The sequence below is a fragment of the Alosa sapidissima genome, chromosome 21 (assembly GCF_018492685.1).
Source record: "Alosa sapidissima isolate fAloSap1 chromosome 21, fAloSap1.pri, whole genome shotgun sequence".
Taxonomy (NCBI): Eukaryota; Metazoa; Chordata; class Actinopteri; order Clupeiformes; family Clupeidae; genus Alosa; species Alosa sapidissima.
Genome location: NC_055977.1, coordinates 29,167,379 through 29,186,775, shown reverse-complemented (window position 1 = coordinate 29,186,775; position 19,397 = coordinate 29,167,379). Strand labels below are relative to the sequence as shown.

Genomic DNA, 19,397 nt, shown 5'->3' with positions numbered 1-19,397 from the left:
TACAGGTTGGCAGGTCTGATAATGTTCCATAATTTTCACTCCCCACAGTAGTACAGAAGAATGCTTTATACCTTTGAATTCGGTAAGGTAAAATTCAGCGGCTGTTTATTTTGATATACTGTACAGTTTGTTATGTTTCGAGTGAAGAGTTTGTAAAGAATGGGTGTGGAGATGGCCGCAGAGATATATGCAGTAAATATAAATATTTCATGTGATTTCAAGTTAATTTTGCTCGTGCAACTCTTTCACAGCAACAAGCTAGTATCGATTGGAAAGCTTAAGTCATATGGTTTCATGTGATATGCATTCGTTATCCATACGATGAGTATTCTGTGAGCAACTCAGAGACGAAAAACAGAGATGAATGGGTGTGTAAATGTTGACGCACTGTGCGTCTTACGGCACCACAGGGCTAAAGCATTTTCCCTTTCTGGTCAATGGCAAGGGACTCACATGTCGGGTGGTGGAGGAGGCAAATCATCAGGAGCTGGCGGAGGAAAGGGGGAACCCAGGTCATACCCAGTGGAGTCCATCTCCCCACTGAATCCATCATCAGAGCCAGCACTGCCATTCAGACCCTCAGAGGAGTTTCTGTGGACACACACACACACACACACACACACACACACACACACACACACACAACACACCTTGTGACATTGTGGACATATACTATTCTAAAGTTAGCTGTGACAAGCTATTTCCTATTGGACTTGAGACAGTCATAACATTATCATTGCACTGCAATCATTTAAAAAGTATCATTGTTGCGCTCATAAAAACTAGAATAAATATGGGAATCAATAATAGTTCATAAGTCCATAGCTGTTTTTCAACAAATGTTGATAATAGCATAAGAACATGGAAAGCTTAGGTCACTCCAACCATAATGTAGATCCCTCATGATGGTCCCGCCCTCCCACTGATACCATTGAGGCTGTATGAAGGCTTTGACATTGTGACACACACAAGTAACACCCACAAACCTCGAATCACCACTTTTGGGCGTGACAAACTCCTGCCCCATTTTGAGGCGTTCCCACTCATCCTTGCGGGTCTTAATCTTCCGTGGGTTTTGATTCCTGCGGTTGGGATTATCCTTCTTCTCCTTCTGCTCTCACATACAAACACAAATCCAGACAAAACAGAATGAAAGCCTCCTCTTGACATCGTACATGGTCTGTGCTCAACTGCATGTATGGTCATCTCACCCTATGCTTGCGTTTCTCCTTCATGATGTCTTTGGTGTCCTGCAGCATCTTTTCTTTCCAGAGGTCAAAGAAGTAGGAGGGATCGGTGTAGAACTTCAGAGCCTCTTTGCCATCATCCCTGAGAACAGGAAATAAAAGAAGGGAAATGAGGAGAGTCAGAAAGGAGAGACGTTAAGAAAAACTTCCATTTGAACTTCCATCAACATATCCACCTGGAGGCAACCATGGAAATAGAAAAACTGGTAAACTATGTTCACTTTGCAGGCCTTGATGGTCTGTCTTAATGTTTGCATTTATCATTGTGTTAGACATTAAGATTAACAAAAAGAAACTGATTTGCACAAAATGCATCTGCATGACAGCAGACTGAGTACAGTGATTGTGCAGTGTAAACACAGTTGAAATATGGGTCGGAGCAATTTGAGTACTTCACCTGTGACTGACAATATGGGCTTGTTGACTGGCTTCCTTGCATTTTGGAGACACTGAGTGTCCACAATTTCACACAGCATGTGACGAGACATGACATTTTGTCTATATACCTAGAATTTAGGGCTAGTATTACAAAGCCAGCCTACATATTTCAACACCCAATTTGAATTAAATGTGGGGGAGAAAAATTGTGTGTTAACTAGTGTGTCAAACTACATATGAAATCTCTGCTGCCTTGTAAAGGCGGAGCTCAAGATAGTGATGCTGATGATTCAGGAGAGAATACTGTAAGAGATGATGAAAGATGTTTTTATCACAGGGTTTTAGAGGGAGAGCCAGGTGTGTGTTATATGGATTATACGACTAAGTCCAGAAGTCACGTTTGACAGTGGTTGTTTACCTGTGTGGATTATGTGGACATGCACATGTGACTGTTTACCTGTAGACGCTGAGGTTGTTGAGAGGTGGCGGCTCATCGCAGACCAAATAGGTATCCTGCACAGGTACGGGCAAGGAGGGGCGGATGAAGAGCTGCTGATCCTGGGTCAGGCTGGAGCGGAAGGCCTTGCGCGTGGTAATGGCCTGCAGGGAGACTGGAGGAGACAGGGGATGAGCATGACAAATGGTGACAAAGAGCAGCGCTAACGGAGAAGAGGAGGAGTAGAGAGATGAAAACAGGTGACAGGACAGTTGGTTTAAAGTTGGGCTACATTTCTGTCTTGCAGCCAAAACAGAGGTATGCCTTCTGTTTTCTCTGTTTGTGTTTATGCAAGCACATTGAATGACCTCTATGTATAAAATGCGCTATATAAATAAACTTAGATATTTTGTATATAATTATATATATGTTTATATAACTATATATATATATATATATATATATATATATATATATATATATATATATATATATATATATATATATATATATATATATATATATATATATAAATTGACTTGACTTCTCCCCTTACCCTCCTCCTCTTTGGGATCCAGCTGTGTGACTTTAACCTGCAGACGGTCCACTCTCTCCCCAAGTGTACTCACTCGCTCTGCAAATGTGCTGGCTTGGACAAACAACTCTCCAAACACATCCTCAGCATATTTACCTACAACACACATATATACACAAAGTTATTCCTATGTCCAGTCAAAAAGATACACACAAAAATGTATGTCAAACGACTACAAAACATACAATCGTATACCTTATTTACAATTCCCAAAGTTCTCATCAAAAGTTAAATATTCGCGCTAAATATCATTACATTTTAAACTTTCACTTTAAAATAACCTGACTACAGTCCAGACCTGTCACATTGGGTGTATCATACAACCCCTGGCAAAAACATGGAAATACCACTTTTGGAAGATGTTCATTTAGCTGGCCTTCTGGCCTTCATTCTGACAATTTATTATGACCGCTGCGCAGCGAAGCGGCGGTCATATAGGTTTAGTCAGATTTTTTTTCTTTTTCTTTTCGCATGTCCAAATTTCCGTCAAGGATTCCCGGGACACTGAAAGACCGGGGTAGACGAAACTTGGTGGGCATGTAACCCCATATGGATAGCATGGAACCATCGTTTTTCGTTTTGATCTGTAGCCCCCCCCCCCCGCTGGACTGCACCCCCCGAAAGGAGGGTAGGGCAGACACAGTTTTCTGTGAATATCTCGAGAACCGTAAGGTTTAGGAGGACCATTTTTTTTTGTATGTTGATCTCAAGGGGCCATGTCAACCCATTCCATAACCACTCATTTCATGTATAGCGCTACCTAGTTAAACACAAAAAAGTAAAAATGAGGTGTTGCAATCGCAGGTATCTGTGACCTAACATAGTCAAAACTGCACGAAATTGGAAGTGTAGGATCATTATGACACCCTCTGAATGCACGCCAAGTTTCGTGGAATTCCGTTCATGGGGGGCCACACAATAAATTAATTTATGTTACTATACACCAACTGGCCTGTAGGTGGCCGGAGACAGTTTTCTGTGAATATCTCGAGAACCGTAGGGCCTAGGAGGTCCACCTTTTTTTTGTATGTTGGTCTTAAGGGGGCATGTCAACCCATCCCATTACCACTTATTTCATGTATAGCGGCACCTAGTTAAAAATTAAAAAGCAAAAAATTAGGTGTTTTCATCACAATATCTCTGGCTGACATGGTCAAAACTGCACGAAATTGAAAGTGTAGGATCATTATGACACCCTCCGAATGCATGCCAAGTTTCGTTCATGGGGGGCCTTACAATAAAATAATTTATGTGTACATCGTATGTGACCGTACACCAACAAGAATTCCCGGGACACTGAAAGACCGGGGTACATGAAACTTGGTGGGCATGTAACCCCACATGGATAGCATGGAAACCATCGTTTTTCGTTTTGATCTGTAGCCCCTCCGCTGTACTGGACCCCCTGAAAGGAGGGTAGGGCAGACACAGTTTTCTGTGAATATCTTGAGAACCGTAGGGCCTAGGATGACCAATTTTTTCCGTATGTTTGCCTCCAGGGGTCATGTTAACCCATTCCATGTGCACACATGTGCATAAACAGATACGCACGCACACACATTCACAGTAATCATACGTATGACACACTCACACAGTAGACATATGTACGCATGCATGCACATGCACAAACACATATACGCAGGCAAACACACAAGCACACACACACACACATAAACATAAACATAAACGTGTACACGCACACATTTCAAGAATTTCTCAGAATTATGAACAGGCAAGATGGGGGTGGGGTTGTATAAAATGAATTTTACATGTGAAATCTATGAACTAATCATGTTTTGGTACTTGTCGTCTAGCAGATACCAGTGAGAACTGAGTGTGGATAATGCAATTTAGTGAGACAGTTAGAATCATATAGACCTTTCAGCGTGATTTATTTTTGTGGAAAAAATGTGCTGGACTGGGCGGCGGTCATATTTTGTACCGCAGAGCGGTACATCTAGTTTTTCATGATCCTGTAGAGGAAAAACATGCAATCACTCAATCTTAAGGAAAAAATTATGGAATCACAAACTTAAAACATTATAAATAGTACTTTTTTTGCACCTTCTCTGGCTTTTATGATAGCTTACTTTTTCTGAGGTATAGACAGTAACTATTCTTGATCGAGCAGATTCCATTTTTGTTGTAAGCAATTGACAGATCAGCTTTGCAGGATGGAGTCTTGTCATGCACCATTTTATTCAGTTTCCACCATCAATTTTCAATAAACAAGAAACTCTCCACAGTCACTGATGATACAGGGTTGCATGTCAGGAAAAGGACCAGGGGAGATGGTATTCATTACCTCTACAGTAAATGCACAAGTGTACATTGACATTTTGGGCACTTTTGTCATTCCATCAATCAATAGGAATTTTGGTGATGAAGTCATTTTCCAGGATGATAATGTCTCTTCCCATAGAACAAAAAACGTTAAAACCTTTCTTCAGGAAAGACACATTAAGTCAATGACAAGGGCAGCAAGCGGTCTGGATCTCAATCCCATTGAAAATGCATGGTCCAACTGAAGAGAAGGCACCATCCTCTACAGCTGATTTGTCAACTGCTGTTTGACAAAGTTGAAACTTGATTGATGAAAAATACTGTTCGACATTAGTGAAGTCTATGCTTCAGAGAATACAAGCGGTCATACAAGCTAGAAGAGGTGCAACAAAGTACTAATTAATTATGTTTTAGGTTTATGATTGCATAATGTTTTCCTCAGGATCGAGTGATTCCATATTTTTTTCATCTACATGATCTTAACAATAAATTCCCATCAATTACTACAATGTTCCACAAAGCCAGAATGTTCAACTGTTACAGAAAGATATTTACTTTGAGGCACATCTGTGATTTATCTTCTTTCTAACAAATAAACAGCTGGATGAACATCCTCTAAGAGTGGTGATTCCATAATGTTTGCAAAGGCTTGTAGTAAGAAACACATGATTAAAAAGACTCCATACTGTTGAGCAGCTAAAATCCTATATTGGGCAAGAGTGGGACATTTCATTATCAAAACTCCAGCAAATGGTCTCCTCAGTTTCTGAATATTTACAGACTGCAGTTGAAAGAAGAAGTGAAGTAACACAGTGGTAAACATGCTCCGGTCCCGGCTTTTTTGAGCTGTGCTGATGGATTCAATGGCATCAATGACATTTCTGTGTTTCAACAATTGATATGTTGCCTTTGTACTATTCTCAATTACATATAGGATTTACATGTTCTGCAAATCATAGCATTCTGTTTTTATTTACATGGTGCTGTTTGGGTCCTGTTTGGTATATTATAAACATACAGTTTTTTGGCATTAGCAGCCCTGGGTGAAAATGTGCAGAGGTCTCACAAGAGCTATGAAACTCATTGACTATTTATACACAGGCACTAATTACAATCAAACATGTGAAAGGTGTGGAAATTCACCCTTAATAGCCTATTAAACCTGGTGTGTTAACTTTTATGTATTCTCTCGCCAAACATTCAGGGCTATGCAAAGTTTTGATCAGGTGATTTCAGTTATTATTATTTAAAAAGGGTACACAAAATTATGTGATAATAAATGGCATCACCTGACCACTATCCCTAAATAAAAGAAAGGTTTTCTTCATGATCAGTCATATTTTCTAAAAACTGACCAATATCTCACAAATTCTGCTGGGGCATGTAAACTTATCAGCAAAACTGTATGTCCTACTTTCCTTTACGCACTTCCCATCATATACACTTAAGAATTTCAACTTTCCTTCCACTCTATACATGTGAATTTGAATTCTCTGAAAAGACTGCTACACTAGACTGGAGTCTGAAATAAATGATTTAACAGCTTTAAAAAGTTGAGGTTCCCAAAGTAATATACAAGAACGAATTCAAAATAATTATATTGCCGCCTATTATTGGTGTGCCACCCCCTTACAAAATAGAACCATAGCAATACTAAAATAGTGTAAAATACTTATATGATTTTCTGTAATACCTCTATAATATAATTCTATAGTGTTCCTATAGTACAGTCCTATAGTACTTTTATAGTGTGTCCCAAAATACCAAAACATTCCTATGATATCTATAGTATTCCTATTACCTTGTCCCAAAATACTACACGATTCCTACAGTTCTCTTTCTTAAGGGCCTAGCCTGCTTGGATAACACAAAGACAGAACTTCAGCCACTAACACGGATTTGTGTACACAGACCCACTCACTCAGAGAGCCCAGCTGACGAATGATGTTGGCAAGAGTGATGTTAGTCACACACTCAAGTTCACTTTTGATGGTGTTGGGCAATGACTGGCGGCATAGGTGCCTGGGCTCAATGTTCCGTGTCACCAGTGGCATGTTGGTGAGTGGGAATGGTCACCCTGGAAGACAGAAAACACAATATATAAACCCACTATCAGTGACAAGCCATGAAATGTAAAGGACTTTATTCTGTGACTGAAATATATACCGTTTAAAGTACTAGAGTTTTAAAATACAGCCTATATTCACTTCGTGAAAGAATTTGGTTTACCAGGCTAATTCAAAGCAAAACTTTTCCTTGTCCTGAAGGATTTCCTATACATAATGAGCACTTGTTGGCTGCTTTTCTTTCACTCATGTTTTCTTCTCATGTTTCACTCATGAGAAGCATTCCAAGTGACTCTTTCATGAAATTGGTTATCATGATGACAATGCCAATAGTGCACAATCAGCCACGAAGGTAAATGTAGGCCATTTTGAAGAATCTAACTCATGAAACATATAACACAGCCTATATTTAACAAACCAAAAAAATACATACAATAGCCTACAGGATAGGTTCCAATACATGTCATGTTAACAAAAAATGCTTGCCTAATACTTTAGTATTTGCATTGCATTTGTATCCGAATTATCACACATCAAAACCCACAAACGAAAATGAACCAGTAGGCCTATTAACTATGTATTTTTCGAACAGATACATGGGCAACACAGTTGGCCCTGCAGTACACCTTTCAGTCGGCAGAAGGAGCTGACTGTTTCTTCGGGAAGTTCCTTTATATCGTTCAAATTACATGATTTGAAATTAACGATATAGGTAGGCTATTCATCGTTTCAGTCAAAACATAACGTTAGTGTAGGCTATTAGGCCAACAAAACCGCACTGCTGAATGAGTTATATGACTGGCATTATTTCGCCTGATAACTCACTAACATAGACAAAGTAGGCTAGTCAAATCAATGAACATGCTTTTTTTAATTTAAGAATGGGAAGCCTAGGCTGTTCCTCAACAGTATGATTGTGGAGTAACTTACATTATAGGCAGAACAAACCAAGGAAATAAACGATAACACAAAATAAGAACAAGACAAACGTTTGTACCAGGCCTGAATGCCAAAAAGCAGGAAGTATCCCAACGATAGCTTAACAGCAGCTCTGACTATCCACGACAAAAAGTGCAATTTCTCACGTTCTAAAGCTAAAGCAAACGTTCGGTATGAAATAACTAAACAAGGACGGTTATGTCTTACCAAAAGTAAAAAGACGAAAGCGTTCACACTTGACGGTTTCAGATCGAGGATTGCATTAGAAGTTTTGCTTCTTTAAGGTGGGCCCTGCTTGTTAGTCTACTTGAGATTTGCGGAACTAACAACACGTCGTGGAACACAGAAAACTTCAGGTCTTCATCTAATTGGCCAAAGTTTCTCAATTCGTGCACGCTATTGGACATCGCACCAGTCATTTACGACGAGAGCGTGGAAATGACATTTTGTACGTAAATGGCGTAACTCCACCCAATGGGTTGAAAACATCTGTTCATCTGTATGCGGGGGGGCGGGGGTGAGCATGTTAGCACATTCCTAGATGTCTGGCCTGCATGGACATATCCGAAATAGTTATGGCCTGTCTTCCTTCACATTCCAATATTGCTTGCCGGTTCGAACCCCGACCAGTCGACACGGCTGAAGTGCCCTTGAGCAACCCCTCACTGCTCCCCGAGCGCCGCTATTGTTGCAGGCAGCTCACTGCGCAGGGATTAGTGTGTGCTTCCTCACTGTGTGTTCACTGTGTGCTGAGTGTGTTTCACTGATTCACGGATTGGGATAAATGCAGAGACCATTCTATATATACTATACTTATACTATAAGTAGAATACATTATTAGAGTCTCATGACGCTGGCTATTGCGTGTAGGTCAAGGTTCTCCTTTTCGTAAAATTGATTTTTATTTCTCTGGCTGTTGCAATTGATATCAATGATTAATATGAATGCCCTGAGTAAAAAGCACAACAGACAGAAAGCAAACAGTTACAAACACTTGGCTTCTTAAGAGTTTGCGTGCCCGCCTGCACTCGGGATCGCACTGACCACCGGTCAGTGTAGCATAATATAACGGCAGACCGCGTGACCGCGGCAGCCACTAGTACGGTGTCTTGTGCATATTTTGCTAGTATAGAGTCTAAGGAACAAGATTTTTTTGTCTTCAAATGTTCACGATCCATTTTCACACTTACATGACATCATCATTTATATAATGCATAATTAGGACTACTATCACTTGGGGGTCAAATGTGAGAAAACACTGGTAAAGAGGGTATTTACTTAGATGATTTTTTAGTTTTAAACCTGGTAATTAGCATTTGCAGCCTAAAACTGGCCTCCATAGGCAACATAGAACGGGTGAATAGGGTAAAAAATGTAACTCCTTGATATTCTTATGAAACTTTACTAGTTGGTTATTTATGCAGAGACAATATTTTTTTTGCATTACAAGTTTTCTGAAAATATATGTTTATGGATGTAATTTAACAATATCTTATTAATTATGCACTAATTTGCATACACTTCAATTGCAAAAAAAAAAGAAACATCTGAATATTGGATAGTTAACATTGAATGTAGTCAGGTTCAGGTTTGCCTTCAGAACTCTCTGGATTCAGAGTCTTAAAAGAACGGCTTGTTTAAGCGCCAGTCCTAGGTTATGCCGATTTCAGTCGTCCCTTTATCTTAGAGACGGATGCAAGCCATGCAGGATTGGGGGCAGTTCTGTGACAGGAGAAGGATGGGTTACGGCGACCAATAGCTAGCCGGGGCTTGCGGCCAAGTGGTTTTGGCGACAGGGACGACCACCTACCTGTTAAGACAAGTGGAGTGAACCAAGGGAAGTCCAGCAGCTGATAAAGCAGTGGTCCCAGATACAGGAAGTGGATGGGACCTTGTACCGAGCGATCCAGGCTCCTCCAGGGATCCAGTGCTGCAACTTTTACTGCCCAAGGTGTTGCAAGTCAAAGTGCTCACTAGCCTACACAACAACAATGGCCATCTGGGGGTGGACAGGACCACAGATTTGATATGCCAGAGGTGCTACTGGCCCCAGATGTGGCATGAGGTGCAAAAGTGGTGTTCTGAGTGTGAGCACTGTGTGGTTGCTAAAGCAAGACAACCCAAGCCAGAACTTTCTTGAGAAATCTGTTAGCCACTAAGCCTTTGTAGATAATCTCCATTGACTTTACTTTCTTGGATTGGGCTAGCACAGGACAAGAGAATGTTCTGGTAGTCAATGTTTTCTCAAAGTTGACCCAGGCCTTTCCCAGCCCTGATCAGAGAGCTTCCACCGTAGCTAAGATTCTAACTGAGAGATGGTTCTATGTGTATGGCGTGCCAAAGGAGAATCCACTCTGATCAGGGGAGCAGCTTTGAGGGGAAGCTGTTGAAGCACCTACCTGTTTGACATCTACAGCATAACAAAGAGTAGAACCACCACTTATCATCCAGAGGGGAACGGTCAATGTGAACATTTCAACAGGACACTTCATGACTTGCTCAAGACCTTACCCCCTGAAAAGAAGCGCAAATGGCCCCAGTTGCTCCCTCAGGTCCTGTTCACCTATAATACCACCATGTACCAGTCCACACAGCACTCCCCATACAAGCTGATGTTCGGTCAAAAGCCACAGTTACCAGTCGACCACCTACTTGGAAATATTGGAGGTGACCACAGGGACGGTCCACTGACTGATTGGGTGGTGCAACATCAAGAGTACCTGACTTCTGTCTATGCTAGTGCTAGGAGACTCTTAGAAGAGGCTGCAGCATATCATAGGCATGGTGGTCCTGACACCGTACCCATATTACCACCTGGCACTCTAGTCTTTTTCTAGTGGGCGGTGGTAGTGTAGTAGTTTAGGAGCTGGGCTAGCGTGCAGTAGCCTGAAAGTTGTTGGTTCAATTCCTGGCTTCCACTGTTATGCCCTTGAGCAAGGTCCTTAACCCCAAGTTGCTCCGGGGACAATTTGATCCCTTGTAATATCCCAGATAGCAAAAATACACTGGGACGGAACTGGGCCACACCTACCACAACGTCCGGCACGGATCTGCATAATGGACCTGATCTGGCGTCCAAACGCACATCGGTCCAAAATCGGTCTGGATCCGTTTGACGGATCTGGTGCCAATAAGGGCTAAGACTGGCCCAGTTCCGTATGATACTCTGTGTTACTGCCGTGTTCCAGATCTGCTTATCATATGCAATACGGGTCCGGGTATTGTGTGTGGTACGGACCCGTTTACCAGATATCAGCCGGCTTTATGTGAAATGTGATTGGTAATTAATTATCCTGAAAAATCTGTTTGCTAGACATTTGCTAACAGGTTCGTTATAGGTTCACCCAGGCTAAAGTTCGTAACGTTTTCCCAACAGCTCAACTAATAAACATAAGCTAGGCTACAAACACAATGGGGGGGGGGGGGAAACTTTACACATAAGTGTCTTATTATTTTTTATCAACAGCCTGGCTGTAGAAGTGCAATCCCAGACAAAGTTTAAGTAGTCTAGGTGTTAATTCCACTGTTCCCATCGATATTCAGGCTGTCTTCATGCCTCAGTCATCTCCATGGTCAATCTGAAACAACACAAAATAAACACCAGCTATTTATTCCTTTTTGAAAATAGGCTAACTCACAATTACACTTGTCTTTCATCATCAGTTATCCTGTTAGTGTTATCACTGTTTTTCCAAAATAGTTATTGTGATCGCTGTTTTGCCCACTGTAAGCTATAAGCTTAGCCTGACGAGCCAGACCCACATTAAAATGTAGGGTCTGGGCACTCACCGTTCGCAGTGCTCAGTTCGAGGGGCGGAATAATCGGTTGTCTTTCAAATTCCCTCTGCACGCAATAAATAGGACAGCGCTGAGTCCCATGCGTTTTCCACCCGCGAAGCTAGTTGGCTAGTTCAAACTTCTGCCAACTCAACAAAAGCTTAACTCGTGTCACACTGTTCGCCAACAGCAACATCCTAACCTAACGACTCTATACACGATTTGATTGGCCTGATAGAAGTTTAATTTTTCGAGCTCACAAGCCAACGGAGAGTTGCTAGACTAGCCCTGCAGCAAATGTAATTTGCTGCCGCTAGGGTGCGTCTAGATTTCTGCATCGCTCCGAGCTTAAACCTGTTCCCACCTGTGAAGATTCATCCAGCCCACCAGCACTGGCTGCTCCACAGCCTCATGGGGGTATCGGGAGGGAGCCAGGCCTCAGTAACCCTCATCACAATGACCAAGATGGTGTTAACTTTAGCCTTGACCAACTGTCCCAGGCTCATTTGGAGGGCGTACCAGATTAAAGAGAGCAAATGCACATGGTTTAGTGTCTGACCAATGTTTTCCCTTGTTATTTGTTTTTTGTATGAGTTCAGGCTGTGAGAGGGCCATCCGTGGTTTGTCTGTCTGTTTGTTTGTAACTTAGATCCATGGTTTGTCTGTTTGTTTGTACCTTATACTCTTTTGTTTGTTAATTTTGCCTACTGCTACTTAACTACTCATGCCTATGACACCTTGTGGTGTACTGTGTTGCCTGTACTATTATAGATTATTTCAAAGACAATTTTCTCTTAAGGTAGACAATAGAATGACATGGCAGGTCAAGAAAAGCATCAAGAAAAGCAAAGATTAAGAAATCGTTTTGACATAGGCAACAAGGGAGGAGGTGTTTTTACACTTTTCAGACACTCAAAATTTGAAAACTATGGATATTGTTTTAGAACCAACAACCTTTCTACATTATCTGCTGGTTTTGTGTGCAAAAAGTGGAATTAATTGTCAAAAAATTAGAAGAAAATGTGAAAATCACTTTTCAGACTAGATATAATCGCTTATTTTAAAACATACAGATAAAACACTAAAGATGGTTCGTAAAAAAAAAAGATTTTTTTTTTTTCCTTGGACTCTATATTTAGCAAAATATGCAAAAAACTACATTTTTACATGAAAATCTAGCAGGAGCCTATTTTCCAACCACAGCGTACAGTACTACACGGCATCAAGCCAGATTCGTACCAGCGATGCTACTGGCACAATTCTTTACATTACATTTGGCTGACGCATTTTTAGCCAAAGCGACTTACATATGTCAACTATATTACAAGGGATTACATTGTCCCCGGAGCAACTTGGGCTAAAGTGCCTTGCTCAAGGGCACAACGGTTGAAGCCGGGAATTGAACCAACAACTTTCAGGCTAATGCACGCTAGCCCAGTTCCTTAACCACTACACTACCACTACCTACACGAATTCTTCATGTGCTCTGCACAGCGACGTCTTCTCGTTAGTGCTACAGAAGCGCTGCTTAACGTGGTGTTATGTACATTATTAGAGTCTCGTGACGCTGGCTATTGCGTGTAGCCTAGGTCATATTTCGTAAAATTGATTTTTATTTCTCTGGCTGTTGCAATTGATATCAATGATTAGTATGAATGACCTCAGTAAACAGCAAACCAAACAGAAAGCAAACAGTTACAAACAGCCAGGCACTTGGCTTTATAAGAGATCGTGCGTGCCAGCCCGCACATACGCACACACGCACGCACGGCCTCGCGATCGCGATGAGCACCGGACACCGGACAGCTGTTTTTATTTCTCTGGCTGTTGCAATTGATGTCAATGATTATTAATAGGAATGCACTCAGTAAACAGCACACCAAACAGAAAGCAAACAGTTACAAACAGGCACTTGGCTTCATAAGAGATCGCACGCACGCACGGACTTGCGATCGCGATGACCACTGGACAACGTAGCGTAAAATTAACGGGTGACAGCGGCGGACACGGCTCCTTGCCGGATTCGAACCGGCGATGCTACTGGCACACTCATTCAAGTAGCCACGTCTTCTCAACAGAGCTACGGAGGCGCTTCTTAACGCAGTGCTCGGTGTTATGTACATTATAAGAGTCTCGTGACGCTGGCTATTGCGTGTATCCTAGGTCATATTTTGTAAAATTGATTTTTATTTCTCTGGCTGTTGCAATTGATATCAATGATTAGTATGAATGCCCTCAGTAAACAGCAAACCAAACAGAAAAGCAAACAGTTACAAACAGCCAGGCACTTGGCTTTATAAGAGATCGTGCGTGCCAGCCCGCACGTACGCACGCACGTACGCACGCACGTACGCACGCACGGCTTTGCGATCGCGATGAGCACCGGACACCGGACAGCTGTTTTTATTTCTCTGGCTGTTGCAATTGATATCAATGATTAGTATGAATGCCCTCAGTAAACAGCAAACCAAACAGAAAGCAACAGCACAGCAACGTCTTCTCCTTAGTGCTATGGAAGTGCTTCTTAACATAGTGCTCGGTGTTATATACGGGCCTAGGCTAGCATTACACCATAAGATTAACACACATTGAACACATTTTTAATAAGCTGTCAGAAGATTGAATAGACATTTGCATTATATAGGACAGTGTAAAATGAAGGAAAGATCAAGACTAAAGTTCTCTTGGCATTTGTAATTAAAGTAGCCCCACATCATCACATACCCTTCATCATACCTAGAGATTGGCATGGTCTTATTTCAGTTAGCCTAGCTGGTTTGCTTTGTATTGAGCTCAATGAGCATAAAAATAAAACCATGCCAATCTCTTGGTATTGTGAAGGGTATGTGATGATGTGGGACTATTTTAATTCCAATGGCCAAGGGAACTGTGTCAGGATGCATAGTATCCTGGATCCATGAAATAACTGGCCTTCCTCTAAAAATCTGACTGCCTCTATGGGAATTTAACATACAGTAGGGGTGTCAATACTTATGACCCCTGTATTTTAAGCATATTTAAAGGTAGACATATGTACTTTGAATTATAACAAAACATCCTTCATCCCAGACCTCCCAAATTGTGTGACTCACCCATTATCTCTTTATCTCTAGTCTGGGGGAATGCAACGCAAATCCCACTGTCACTTTGAATCGGCCTGCCGCTAGATGGCGGAGTTGCATCACTTTTAACAGAGCCGTATGGCTCTGACTTTTAATATAGTTTAACATGGCAACACACTCATTCTTAAATACGTATAGGCCTACTGTTTGAGTAAAGTTTGAGATAATAAATCGCAATATCATCTCCATTCCTCTATAGTCCCTATTCACTGACAAAAGGCAACTGATAACTAATTGTCAGTGACTATGGAGGACGTTCATTGATAATTTAAAGCTTTACTGGTAGCCTACTTGCTTCTTTCTTTGTAAAAGAGAGAAAAGAACTAAGAGAACGGAAGCCAACCAGATTCAGATAGCTTTATTTCATTATTATTATGAAATACATTATTGTTTGATTTGTGATGTTGAGTAATGTGTTCCCCAGAGGAAAGCGCAGGAAACTACTGAAGATGCTGCAATTATTAGAACTATCATAGAGCCTATAGCTTCCAGGGATGCTCAAGTTAATAAAATCTCCCACCTCCAGCAGCAGTCACACCACTGGGGAGATAGCCATCATTGCTATCAGTGTCATGTTCCCCTAAATGAATGACCTGCTCTCCATTCTTAGACATATTGATATTTGTCCAGTGTGTCCAAATGATCCATGAATCTAAAGTATACACTCCCTTGACTGGAGAAGTGAAAAAGTCAGTCGTGCTGCTGTATGCCTGAGATGGTTTTAGTGAAGACCAAGTTCAAGTCAGTATTCCCAGCCTCTATGTACCCTGAGTTAGTCAGACCAGCTGAGAATGCCACTTTGGGTTTGTCTGTAATCTCTTTCTCCAGGTTCACTACTTTTAGTCACAGTGGCTACCATTCTATTCTTCACTGCTGTCAGCTCTGCCACTTGTGTTGCGTTTTCTTCCATTAGATTTACCACTTGAATTTCACCGGTGTCCATCCTTGTCTTCATCAGTGCTAGCTCTTTTGCTTGTGCTGCTTTTTCCAGTTCTGCCTGTTGTTCATTATTTTCATCCTCCATTTTGAACAAGACATTTTTAGTGTTTTGCAGTTCATCTTGAGTGAAGCTTACAGTCACTCTCAGCTCCACCATCGTATTTTCGAGCTTCTCCACTGTGGCCCTGAGTCGATTGAGCTCAGCAGAGACGTCCAGCTGGGTAGCAACTGCAGCAGCGGTGGCCCCAGTATCCTGGATCTCCCTCTGGACTTTGATGGTAATTTTGATACCATAGATTTAATAGAGACCCAGTCAGACCAATAGTATGAAAAATCAGGAACAGAGTTTATTTACAATGATGCGGATCAAGGGAGAGACAGCATGACTTCACCTAAAGATCCATCAGCTGCTCTAACTAGACAAGGACATAGTTAGGGTTTAAGTATCCTTCCAGGCTGACGGGAGATGGCGTTGGCCATCCCATCTCACGTGGACTACACTGAATCAGACTCTGATTAGTGGCAACCTGGCAATCCGGAGCAGATAGCTACTGACGCATAAGTCATAATATTCCTGCTTATCTCTAAACACAGTCACACACAGATATACACAGGGACAGTACAGATATCATACAGTCATTACATAGAATCATACTTTTAGTATCAAAGTGACCCACTAATGAGAAATGCAGAACATTAAACCACATATTGGAATATTGGGCATAATGTTCTATTCCACTTTCTCTCAACTTCAATCTGGGTGCTCCGAGACTGAGCTCCATACATGGAAAACAGCAGCGGCAGTGATGACGGCCTTCATCTTAGACAAGTCTGTGTCTCTGTCATACACAGCAGTGGTAGTATGCAGTGGTAGCAGCGATAGCAATACTTCTAATGGCAGTATAGTGAGTCTCCCTTCCTAAGACACCCTCTTTTATGCCTCAATTGGTCTTTATATGTAAGACATTTTAACCACTTTTGGGGATTACATAAAGTCCAGGGCCACTGAAAGCAAGTAGTTTACTCAGCTGGCAGTGTTGTCGAAAAATATAAACCTGCCCCAAATGATGAAAGACAGGTGGGGCTTTTTGTCCTCGTGCCCTCTTATGTGACATGTGTCAGTTATATCAAAGTCCTTTTAGGCAAGTCCCTCCACTCGGCGGCCATATTGCAACGCTTTTTTGGGCACTTATCAGGCATCTATTTGGGCAGAACATGATTGCCACGATGTCTTCACAACACACCGCATGATTGGCTCAATGTATTCACTACACACCACATGATTGGCTCAATGTTTTCACATGTCAACGATTTGCAACGGAAGGGGTGGGATATGTGTAGACCAGTGTTTTTCAACCACTGTGCCGGGGCACACTAGTGTGCCGTGAGAGATCATCAGGTGTGCCGCAGAAAATTACCCAAATGTCACTCACTGGTCCAGAAGAGCAACTGTTGCATCAAAGAATTTATAACCACATGCTCTCATTGATTGTATGATTGCACTATTTGTGGTATGCATTTGCTGCCAGGGCTAGTCTAGCAACTCTCCTTTGGCTTGTGAGCTCCAGAAATCGAAACTTAATCAGGACATTGAAATCGTGTATAGAGTCGTTTGGTGGGCTTAACATAATGATTGATGGCAGAGTTGCAACGGTTTGGCTTGAATTCCCTGCTACTTGAAAACAAATATCCTATTGCGTGTAGAGGGAATTTGAAAGACAACTGATTATCCCGCCCCTCGGACTGAGCACTGCGAACGGTGAGTGCCCAGACCCTACATTTTAATGTGGGTCTGGCTCGCCAGGCTAGTTCATAACAACAATTAAATTGGATATAGTCACCTACAAATGAAACAGAGGGCGCTTGTTTTATTGAGCAGGTCTTGCATAGAAGCCATAATAAGGCCATATCTGTGTATTATTTGAAATTTTAGGCTATGGTATATTTATTTTTTCTTCACGCAGGATGTTAGTGTGCCGTGGGACATTTTAAGTGTCAAAAGTGTGCCGTGGCACAAAAAAGGTTGAAAAACACTGGTGTAGACAACTGCCATATTGGCGTTACAAACTAACCCCATGCATTTCTATGGAGGATATTTTCAGGGGCGATTCTAGACCTAGAGCTTTGCTGGGGCACAGGCCCCCAACTCCCAATATATATTAAAAAAAAAACATTTAAATGTGCGCGCAATATGAATTAATGGCTTTACGGATAGCCCCCATCATGTCCTCATCCATTTCTTGCGTGTCTCTCTCCGCCTTCTCCTGCCTGGTACTGGACTGCCCAGCCTGTGCTCTTTCTCCCCTCTCTTCTCCTCCTCCAGCATTCTCTCCCTCAATTGTTGTAGCAGCCACTATCCAGCAACATCCAAACACATAGGCATAAGTTGGCCTACTGAATACTCACTGCATGAATTTATTAGGCTTTCATACACAAGAGTAGCTTATTTTTAGTCAAAATTGAGATATACTTCCCTCCCAGGCAAGGGTCCTGTAGTCATCCTGGCAATACTGCAGTTCGTTGTAGCTTAAATAGCCTACTAAAGCTTTTGGTGATAATTTGCAAATGTAGCCTAATAATCTACACAGAATCAGAGTCTGATTTTGTGTACTCTGATTCTGTGTAGATTATTATAGGCTACATTTACAAATGCAGCAAACTTATTTAAGTTTACCATTAAACTGATCAAATCACAGCACTGGGTATTACCAGCATAAATGTTACCTTTAATATGGACAATTATCATACCTCCCTCGTCATCCTCATCTCTCCTCACTGTTCCTTTCCCTCTGCCTCTGTTCAGGAAGAATTGTCTGATGTCCATCTCTGAACAGTTTATCAGGCTATGTTTAGTTTTACAGTAGGACAGCTTCACAAACAGTATAGGCTACTTTTACAGGACTCTCTCTCCAGTATACGTATAAATCATTATTAATTGTCCGCATGTGTGCATGCAGCCTACGCATGGTGCGAGTCTGTGTGTGAGGGAGAGAGCACAAGCTGGTAAACTGTTGCTAAATGTAGGCTACGACGCTAATCATTGAAAAACAGATGCTAATTATGTGGGCAACATTCTCTAACAGCGATCAACTTGTCATTTTTTCTGTCAAACAAGTTGTGAATTTGTTGTAACATTAAAACAGGGGACGACTTACTTTGTGCTCAAAGTGATATGACGAGCTCCAGCGGACGAAATACTCGGAAGAATCAGGTGAACAATTTTCATTGGTTGTTGCGTTCAATCTTACCCAGCTACAGAGGTGCTATTTCCTGATTGGCTATTATGGCCCCTTTCTTTTTCCCCATGTTTTTTTTATTGACTGGTAAGTGACAGGCTCGAGTCATGACTAAAGTAGACACGGAGATGCGCTCATGAATGCCATTTCCAGCGAGAGCAGCGCTAGAGTTGGGGCACTGGAGACTTTTACTAAGGCACGTGCCCCAGTGAATAAGGTCTAGTGACGCCCCTGGATATTTTGAGTGCTGTGTCTCCTCATTAGAAAGTCTCTGGTTATATTAGAAGGGCCATTGTCCCCGGAGCAACTCAGGGTTAAGTGCTGCTCAAGGGCACAACGGTGGAAGCCGAGAATTGAATCCACAACTTTTCAGACTACT

The 19,397-nt window shown here is 41.8% G+C and overlaps 1 protein-coding gene across 2 annotated transcripts in view; it reads right to left on the bottom strand.

Annotated features, from left to right (window-relative positions):
- wasf2 (WASP family member 2) overlaps positions 1–8,299 on the bottom strand; it is a 29,207-nt gene extending 20,908 nt beyond the window's left edge. For both annotated transcript variants that reach the window (XR_006026163.1, XM_042076900.1), the window contains exons 1-7: positions 8,152–8,299; positions 6,861–7,016; positions 2,618–2,752; positions 2,083–2,236; positions 1,212–1,329; positions 987–1,111; positions 454–591 (exon numbers count right to left, since the gene is read on the bottom strand). Coding sequence is in view for 1 of the 2 variants with exons in the window: in XM_042076900.1 (XP_041932834.1) it covers positions 454–591; positions 987–1,111; positions 1,212–1,329; positions 2,083–2,236; positions 2,618–2,752; positions 6,861–6,993 (803 nt within the window). In the remaining variant the exon portion in view is untranslated. The remainder of the gene's footprint in view (positions 1–453; positions 592–986; positions 1,112–1,211; positions 1,330–2,082; positions 2,237–2,617; positions 2,753–6,860; positions 7,017–8,151) is intronic.
- Between the last annotated feature and the right edge of the window lie 11,098 nt (positions 8,300–19,397).